General features: G+C 38.2%; 1 protein-coding gene across 1 annotated transcript; it reads right to left on the reverse strand.

Annotated features, from left to right (window-relative positions):
* Positions 1-1778: 1778 nt before the first annotated feature.
* LOC112172876 lies at positions 1779-4834 on the reverse strand. The gene is made up of 6 exons (XM_024310372.2): positions 4714-4834; positions 4202-4239; positions 4016-4110; positions 3782-3930; positions 3554-3635; positions 1779-3406 (listed from the first exon to the last, which is right to left on the reverse strand). Exons 2-6 carry the CDS (start codon positions 4236-4238, stop codon positions 3293-3295), a joined length of 477 nt encoding a protein of 158 aa, XP_024166140.1. The 5' UTR covers position 4239; positions 4714-4834; the 3' UTR covers positions 1779-3292.
* Positions 4835-9680: the final 4846 nt, after the last annotated feature.

Consider the following 9680-nt stretch of genomic DNA (forward strand, 5'->3'; position numbering starts at 1 on the left):
ACTCTTTAAGCGATTAATAAGAGGGATAACAAAGAAGTCGATAATCATGTAAAGATCATACATGAGCTATCATAAACTCTACTTGTTGCTAGATGCTAAGTTATTGCCCTGCAATTGAAATATATTATTTTTTTGGTCAAACAAGAACTTTCGTTAATAAAAGACATTTATAAAGAGGCCCATAAGTACTCCTCAGAAGAGCTAACAACAGAGACCCAAACAATAGAAGCCTGAATGCCCTAACAAAGAAAATAGTAAAACATAGGTTGGCCGCGACATTTCAAATTTCTACATTGTTATCTAAGATTTGGTTGCAATTTTCAGGAGTTATTATAGGAAGTATGTACTTATTTTGTTTTCTAATATTCGTTTCTGTGTGAAATGGCCAAGCTAGACAACAAGAATGTATAGAAGCTGCATATATTCCCATTTCCTTGGACTACTCCATTGGATTGATCCCGTTCTAAAATTTTCTCTTCTTTTATTCATTAGACAGGGCCAGAGGCCAAACAAGAAAACAAGTTAACTAAGATGTTACAAAGTCTAGCACCTCCATACAGTGGTGAATCCAAGATTCAGAAATGGGGTCTGCTAAATTTAAGTGCATAAAAATTAGGTATTTAAGGTATTAAGTATACTTGGGGGATTTTTGGCCTAAATTTGCCCAACGAACTCTTTACATGGATATGCCCTTGCCTTCGTAGGCATCTCTATCAAGAAATAACAAAGGGAGCGGCTATTGCCAACCTACAATTTTATTTGTTCACCCTACTTGCTCATTACACCCTACATTTTAATTTTAATTATTAAATTTACTTATTTAGCCCATTTCTCTTTTCAAGAATATCCTTAGATAATATATCCAATTAAAAAATAAATATTTTTAATGAAAATCTCTCATTTAATTTATACTCATAAAAAAATTAAAATTTATTAAAGTTTCCTAATAAAATCATAATCTGATTTACTCCCATTTTTTTAATTTTTTCTTTCAATTTCAATGTTCTCTATTTCAATATATGTAAAAAATTAGTAAATTTACAACTATGATCAATGAATAAGAGATTGATTTTTTTTCTTCTTCGTGTTTTAAATTTGTACTTTCGGTGTTCATAAAGAATATTGCAAAGATTTTGATGAAGTTAAAGGTAATGGTTTTGTGAATCGAATAACGAATTAACGATGAGGAGGCAATAAAAAGACAAAAAAAAATTCAAATTTGGGTGGAAAAGATAAAGATTAATGTTGTCCAATGAGAAATTACGTAGTCTTTGTATTTAATTAATTACATATTTGGATTTTAGAAAATTAGTGTACTTATTAGTCATTTGGCACTTGGGTAATAGTCTTTCAATCATTCAAATGTTTGTAGGGTGAACTAAGAAAATGGTAGGGTGGCAATAGCCGCACCCATAACAAATTCCAACCAATTTAAAGTTCATGTGTTCTCATTCTCATTCCCATTAATGCTAATTCCACTGACCATCAAATACCAATTAAGTTCTTAGAATTTGGATTCTTGGCGTCCCGATTTGGGTCTGTTGAAACATGTCGCCACCCAGCTTCAAGGTCTTGGCTCCCAAATATGGGTCTCCAAGCATAGTTGCTTTATGTTTCGGCTTGTTAATACGTCTAAATGAGATTATATATCATGATTCAAGACAAAATCAGATTGGATAAAGAAGACTTACTTTCCTATTTCACGCTGTAATAAATGGCTGATTTTGTAACCAAAACACACCTGTAAAGTAATTTCATGAAGTCACCAAACACACCGCTAGTTTAAATGTTTAATTTCATGAAGTCACAGATCGTATACAGAGTAAAAATCAAGCACAAAAAGCGGTAGAAATACACAGAAGGCAGACATCCAAAGGATGATATAGACGTAAGGGTTTGGGGGATTAGCTTGCAAGGGAATTCAAAAAGTTATTGTACAGTTATTCATAGTGCTTGTGATTCTCTCGAGGAATCACATGAGGATGAATGCAAAGTTTGCTGAACCTCGAAAGCAATTGTGGTGTGTTTTCTTTATTCTTCTCGCTGGTTTTCACTTTCATCATTTTCCTTGCAGCCATATATCCATCAAAAGAAACATCCAGGAAAATGACATTAATCTCTACAGTCCCAACTTTGGTACAAGTAGGGGATCTAGGGACCGTTACGACGTCTCGAGTCCTTGACCAATGTCTCTGGCCCGTTGCAACCAGGAAACCATCTGGGAAAAAAAGAAGACGACTACAAATTATACGACACTGTCAACTGGCTTAAACTGCAAAACCATGACACTGTCTCTGGCCCGTTGCAACCAGGAAAACATCTGGGGGAAAGAAAAAAAACGACTACTCCAAATTATACAACACTGTCAACTGGCTTAAACTGCAAAACCATGACACAAGAAAGCAGGCAAACAATTTTGAGGGGCCTGCGAGAATCGACCAAGTGACCAACTGTAAGGAGGTTGGAAGCCCATTGGTCCAATAGACAGTGCACAACCTCTCTTTGACTAGTTTGGCCACTGCTGCTGCACAGCAAGCTTCTCTTGAGATCCAGGATCAAGAAATATGGTGGAACTCTCAATACTCATATTCAGTAAATTAATTACATCCAAGCTGTCACTTTCCACATGAATGTGCATGAGCTTGAGTTTCGATGCTTCTGAAAGGTTCTGTCCTGCTGCACCTTCATATCCGACTGGACAACTATAGCAGCGATAGATACTGCAAGTCTGCAACGGAGCAGAAGTGAACCATGCTAATTCCTTATGATTACAGCAACACCTGCTTTAAGAGTAGAGGCATCCTAGGCTCTATCAGCATTTATCTTTACTATTGTGGCTATGGGTATTTACCCAAAAGACAACCCTAGTCTCAGGTTGGAGTAGATCACAATCAAATGGAATGTTCAAATAACACCTGTCTAGATGGAAGTTAAAAATAATATCTCAAATTCCATTTTGCAAATCCCACAAGAAATTGCCAAATCCAATCTTCATTTTCCATATGAAGCACTCTAGCAGATGAGAAAGTAAATCTCACCTTGATCCCAAATCCCACCTCTACTTCCTCATCCAACCACATTCACAAAGTAAAAGAACCAAGAACAAATTTGATATGTGCAGAATATGCGGAAAGGTACTCTGCATCATTTGACTAGGCTGTTGTTTAAATAACAGATAACTAACACTTCAAAGGAGGCAGCTATTTCTAATGTTGCATGAAAGTAACAAAGGCATGAAAAAGTTACATCTCCGACAGATGATCTTGTTCATACCTCTCGTAATAATATTTTATTATGGTTTACTCCTGAGAATCAAAGCCAACAAATAGCTGAGGGCAGAGTCAGTTGATGAAAGTGCTACAATGAGCAATGCCACAAGAACAAGAGTGAGAATCGCAGTCTTCAGCTGCATAAATCAATAGAGGAACCTCAGATTTTAAACATCCCAAATTGTAGTTACTCCTGACTGAATCAAATGTTGCTAACTAAGAATCCACAGGTTGACTAAATATTTTCATATTCACAACTAAATTTTGCAAGATTTTAAACATACCGTACTACGGAAACCTGGCCATTCAATGTACTTCAGCTGACTTGGCTGCTCAAGCAGAAAAATGAATAATGATCTCAAAGACCTAGAAAAAGTAGAAACAGACCAATCAACTAAGTAATGATAATTGCAACTTTTGCATGATACAATGAGCTGTAGTTCTTATGCAAGTCCACCAACTGGGGGTGTCAATTTGTGAAAGGCCTCTTATTTTTAGGAATTGAGAATTACCACACTATTTCTTTGAAAAGACTCAGAAGGAAGGGCTCCTGAGGTACTCCATCATCAATACTCAACTGCTGATGATCCTTTCCCACAGACGCAGCATATGTGGTGCCAACCCGATGTACAGCCAAACATTGAATCCCTGCTCTACGAGTCTGCAGTAACAAGCCTCATGAATAGGTACGCATTTGCAAGACAACTGGTACAAACCTTCAAACTCCAAAAGGAAGAGACAATTACCCTTCTACATGTTACTGAAACGGCACTGTGATTAGTAATCTTGGTCCCCTTATTCCCAAATGGTAGTTTAGCACTACCTGGATGATGAATCAAACCTGTAATGGGGAAGACGAGAATCAAATGACCATCACGACATGAAAAAACTTTGATGCAAGCAAGAGAAGGAAAAAGAGAGTCGTGGGATACCTGAACATGTTGCCACGGACTGCAAAACAGCCGCCATCCTAGGTCAAAATTGTGCAAACCAGTATGAGATACACAAACATACATAATATCTATCCATATACACACTCCAACACACATTAAGTGACTAAAGAAATCTACTGACTTGGGAAATCACTGAAAGAAACAGAGCAAAAGTGGCAGCAACAATTTTAGAGTTCCTAATTATTAATCCAAAAAATTCAATTGGGTCTGTTCAACTAAATTTCAGTTCTTTACCCCCATAAAAACCAAAAATCCATGGCAGTTCTTAGCCAACCTAACCCTAGAATGTAAAACCCAAGAAGCAATTGTGTTTTGGCGGATGAAAGGTCAATATTTTCTGTCACCCTAGAATCAAAATTGATAATTTTTCACTCTAAAACTTGTAGGGATTCATAAACATTACAATTAACTCATGAACCATGTACAACAATCTCCCATACGACGTGTTTTGAAACGCAGAGAAGCGAGAGAGAAGAGAAAGTGAGGCTTACCTGCTCACTTGGTCGCTCTGGATTGCGCGCTCAGAGTTTGAGGGATGAAAATGGAAAGCCAACGAGTGCAGTAGGACTACACCGTTTTGCCTGGCGGGTTTCAACCAAAACGCTGCGTTTTTCCCAGTATACGAGTTGTTATTCTTTTTTCTTTTTCTTTTGTATAACAACAATTTCTTTCTGGGAGTTTCTATTCATACCTCCAAAATTGATATTTAGACTTCCCCACTTAATAGACCTCCAACAAGTATAATCAATATGTTATCTACACCTCCCTAATTTTCCCATAATACCCATCATCCAATAATATCAATAAAAACTTTTTTTTAGTGTTCTATTCATATACCTCCAAAATCGGTAGTTAGACCTCCATCAATTTTTGAACATTTCACAATATTATTTTACTCTTGATACAACTAAGCCAAAAAGAGAAGAAGCAAGCTTTCAGTTGATAGCTCTCTCTCTCCCTCCCCCCTCCTTTTTCTTATTGTTGTATTTTGTAGGCATATGCATCTTTAGAGGCTAAGAGCAGTTCATTTCTTCAACTTCCTAAGATTCCCTCGTTTCATATATTTGCTCGATGGGAACAATACGCTCCAATGGATGAGTATGATTTTAAGAGAAAGTGGTCTGTTGGTGTTTTGGTTAGAGAATATTGCATATCCGAAATTGACTCGAGGAACTACAAAGTAAGGAACTGGTCTGTTGATTTCTCCGCTACTTGGTAAGGATGAAGACCATAACAAAAACAAAAGGGAAAAAATGGCATGAGGATGACCATTTGTTGATTTCATACCTCTAAAAGGGAAAAGACCTTTTTTAAAAAATTCTTTCTTTTTTGTGTCTTTATTGGTAATTTGACATGAGTTGACAAAGTCAACTATCTCTTGAAAAAAAAATAGGTCTAAATACTAATTTTGGATGTATAAATAGAAACTCCCTTTCCTTTTTTCTTTTTTCGTTGAAAAAAATTTAAGCATATATTCAAAAAGTAAAAGTTTATTTAATTACAAGTTTACAACTCAAAGTCCATTCGAAAAGCGATCAAAATTAAAAATTGAAAGCATAATATTATATCAAGTTTGACCATCTCTCACGCAGTGAAATTCACCTCACAGAGCACGTGATTTAAAGAAATATTCCAAAATTTAATGAAAACCTTTTGATGTCTCAAATAATAGTTTTGAGCTGTGAAAAATGATTGTGGTTTCCATCAACCAATAATAAGCTTGGACTCATCTTCAACTTGGATTCTTTTTAAGCTTGACCTTCAGTATTTGGGCTAATGGTATAACCAACACTTCTAGCACCAGCCAAGAGCGGAGAACCATGTGCATCATGAATAACAAAGCCATAGGCCGTTTGTTTCCACAGCAACCGAACCATCAAAGTTGATTTTGACTTGGCGTAGGTTGATATCAAGTTAATGTGCATGCAGTTAGTAGTCAATTTTTTGGGTTTCCCTATGATCACGTAAGGGATTCCGACTCCTAGAAAACCCTAGCCGTTATGGCTTGGGCTCTTTCAATGGTGTACAACGCTAAGACCAAGCAGATCATTCCTCTCTACCTCTTGCTATCTTCTCACAGCAATCCAACGTCGACTTTGTTCGGTGAGTTATCAATAGGAGTTCTCCTTCACAGAGCAGATATACTCGGGTTTCCCCTCCACTGCGCCTCACCAAAGTGAATTCGAACCAGAGGGTGGTTTTGCAATCACCGGCCACTCGAGTTGGTAATTAGAGGAGGTTTCGGCTTGGGTTTGACTAAGCAGAGGGCGCCTTAAAGCCCTTAGAGATTGTAAAGCGATGCATGATTTGCAGAATTGCATATGCTAATCAGTTATAGCTGGATGAGGGTGGCGACCAGTTCGGGTTGGACGGTGACGCAAAAAAATTGACCATGGCAGAGGCTCGTTGTCCAGAGCAGAGCGCGCCGATTTATGAGGTCAACACAAGATGCTTTGCAATCTGTTCTGCGAATGTGGCAATGGGAGGCTCTGTGCTCCGTGTAATGTGTGGCTATGAGGTTGGCATGCAATGATTGTTGGTACAGGTGAAGGGGTGTCCACTCATCTGGAAATCTGGTTTGGTGCCAAAAATTTCAATTTTTTATGGAAAGCAGTCTCTAATGCTTTACCCTGTTTCTGGAACTTGTTCAAAAGGAAATTGTTACCTTCTCCTACTTGTAAGTTGTGTGGCATTTTTCCGGAAACTGTTGAACACAGCCTTCTCCTCTGTCCTTGGACCCAAAGAGCATGGTTTGGTAGTGGAATTGGTTATCACCCCGAGGCCCCGTTTGTTAGCCAGGAAATCAAATCTGGAATGTGAAATAGTTTCTCATTCCATTAAATTGTTGTGTTTGGTTAAGTCATAAGTCTAGAAAGGAAAGTAAAATAAATGAGTTGACTGGAGTTCAATTCCATAAAAGAGGCGGAATAGAAATATCATCTAGGGTGTGGTATTTCAATTCCTTCACTCCATGGAATTGAAAATTTACTTGTTTAGCCCTTCATAAAATCTGGTCAATTAATAATTCTTATCTCCACTCATTCATCTTTAATCTTCCATATTTAATTCGATTGGGCATTATTGGAAAATCATTAACAGATCAGTTCTCTCAAATCATTTTCTAATCCCAAGTCTTGAATCCTTCCAAACACCACAAATGAAAATGCTAAATCAATTCTATTCCATCCTTGAATGGAAAATTAGTACAATTCTTTTTCCCACTATAACATTCCGGTCAACCAAACGGGGCCTAAGAGTGAGCAGGTTTCCACCTTTGACTCTTGGCTTCTAATGACTTTTGAAGAATGATCAAAACGTGTGGAGAACACGAAGCTTTTTCTTTCTCAGTTGGGGTTCCTTGTCTTTGAAATTTGGAAGATGAGATGCTCTGCCACTTATAAGGAGGGTATTACTAATCCTGATACAGTCATTGCAAATGCCAGCTTTTATTCCTTAGAGTGGTCAAATGCAATTGTGGTTGATGATAACTCAGTCAATGTGTCCCCATTAGCCACAACCCAAACTCATTGGAATTCTCCTCAGGAACCTTTTATCAAGATCAATACAGATGGAGCATGGGAAGCTACTTCAAAATTGGGTGGTATTGGTGCTATTTTGTTGGAAGGCTTTTGTTGTGGTTTTAGTTTATTCTTACTGTAATTTCTTCTTGTTCTTCCTTTATTGTACTTTGTGGCTTTTGCCTTTCTTTAATGAATTTTCCAGATCAAAAAAAAAAAAAAAAAAGAAGAAGGGGTGTCCATCTCAGTTGGGGTGCCCAAATCTTTTTTGAGTGGCCAAAACAGAATGGTGCCTAAAACCTTTAGGATATTTGGTGTGCGTTGGGTGTCCAAAACTGATGGACTATAGTTCCGGGATGATTGATCTAACTAACTACACTTATGTTTGACATAGGTGGTACTAGCTTGCATACTATAGGGTTATTTTTCCACTAAGTAAATAAATCTTCTGGAGTACCACAATTGCGGCATTGGCGAAGGAGGATTCAAACATTTTATTTCGTGCATGTGAAATGACTTTACATAGTCATGTAAGCTCTGGGAATATTGGAGCTTCACTGTATAAGTGCATAGTATTGAGTTTTCATAGAGTGAGATTTTTTTTTTTGGGAGAATATAGAGTGAGATATTTTATGTGCCGTTCTGACCTGTCATCTAATGAAATCTATTTTAACTCAAAAAAGTTACTGTTTTTCTGTAGCATCATGCAATTTTACCGCAGTGCATTAACATTGAGACTTTCAACTATGATTCTATTCCTCAGTACATATTAATCATATTTACATCCATTCATGAATCATACTATAAAACCCTCAAGTGAAAAATATGAACGGATCTCAATAATCATAAGGCGAAGTTTTTGTGCCAATGTCTTAGGGCAATAACATTTACCTAAAGAAAAAAGAACTATTTGAGTTTTGAAGAAATAAAAACTTCTTGTTAATAGCACTTGATGATAATCTTGAGACTTTCTGAATTTGAACTTCTATTTTTCTACAAGTCGCCGGCGGCCTACCCTGTCATAACTTCCTTGTAATCCTCACTACGTCTTGTAGTACTTCGCACTTCATATAATGATTAGTTAATAACCGTTACTTCTTTTGGTGCTTTATGTAGTTATGTAGATGATAACTAGGATCTGACCTATCTTTTGTCATGACTTTTTTTGTTATCTGTTAATGTCTAAAAGTCTAGCGGTAGCTGGACCTTAGTTACCGCTGATCCGGCAGGCGGATCGATACCTTTGTTGTGAGTGGTTCCCGTTACCTGTCAAATAAAATACAATGGGCGTCAGAGGGAGACCGCGCCGGGCGGTCTTCAACTCTCCGATGCCTAAGTTAGTCAATGTATTTATGTTGACAAAGTAATAGTAGGTAAGTATTGAATGCGTAATAAATGAGGAGAGAGGAGAGGACCTTTTATAGGTGAGGAAGAGGATGATCTTCTCCTTGTTTTCGATGTGGGACTGATGGTGCTTCAGTTCCCAGTTTCAGTAGCTTCTGATGCCATCTTGACACGGCGCGTGGCGGCGCGTCGGCGGTGCTTTGGGGTTGATCCGGGGCTCAGGCGGTAACCCGGCTAACTGTCTTTACGCCAGTCACCCATATGGTGGGCGTTGGTACCCCTGGTGGTACCATGAGCGTGGCTCATTATAGCTAATTATGCTTGCAAATGGACATGCATGTACAAGTCCCCCAAATCCCCAGTCAAGGAGGGCAATCTTGGTTGGGGAGTTGATCGGCGGTTTGAAGCGTTTCTCCCGCTAGACTTTGCAGAAGCATAATTAGCGTCAGTGCGTTGTCAACCATGGATTTACTGAGCAAACGCTTTGTGCCCTTTCGGGTGGGCCCCTGCTAGGTCCCCCAGGGAGTCCCCCACTCCCCGGCTAAGATGGACCTCCGGATGGTCGTTGTTATTGTTTGTTGAGGGGGAGCTGCACG

This window comes from Rosa chinensis, chromosome 6 (assembly GCF_002994745.2).
Source record: "Rosa chinensis cultivar Old Blush chromosome 6, RchiOBHm-V2, whole genome shotgun sequence".
NCBI lineage: Eukaryota > Viridiplantae > Streptophyta > Magnoliopsida > Rosales > Rosaceae > Rosa > Rosa chinensis.

Bases quoted from the DNA above. Each gene is read 5' to 3' on its own strand.
- LOC112172876 (XM_024310372.2), bottom strand. From the start codon at position 4,238: ATGGCGGCTGTTTTGCAGTCCGTGGCAACATGTTCAG. The intron at 3,931-4,015 runs GTAATTGTCTCT...TTGTTACTGCAG, and splicing joins TTTCAGTAACATGTAGAAGG to ACTCGTAGAGCAGGGATTCA. The intron at 3,407-3,553 runs GTATGTTTAAAA...TGATTTATGCAG, and splicing joins GGCCAGGTTTCCGTAGTACG to CTGAAGACTGCGATTCTCAC.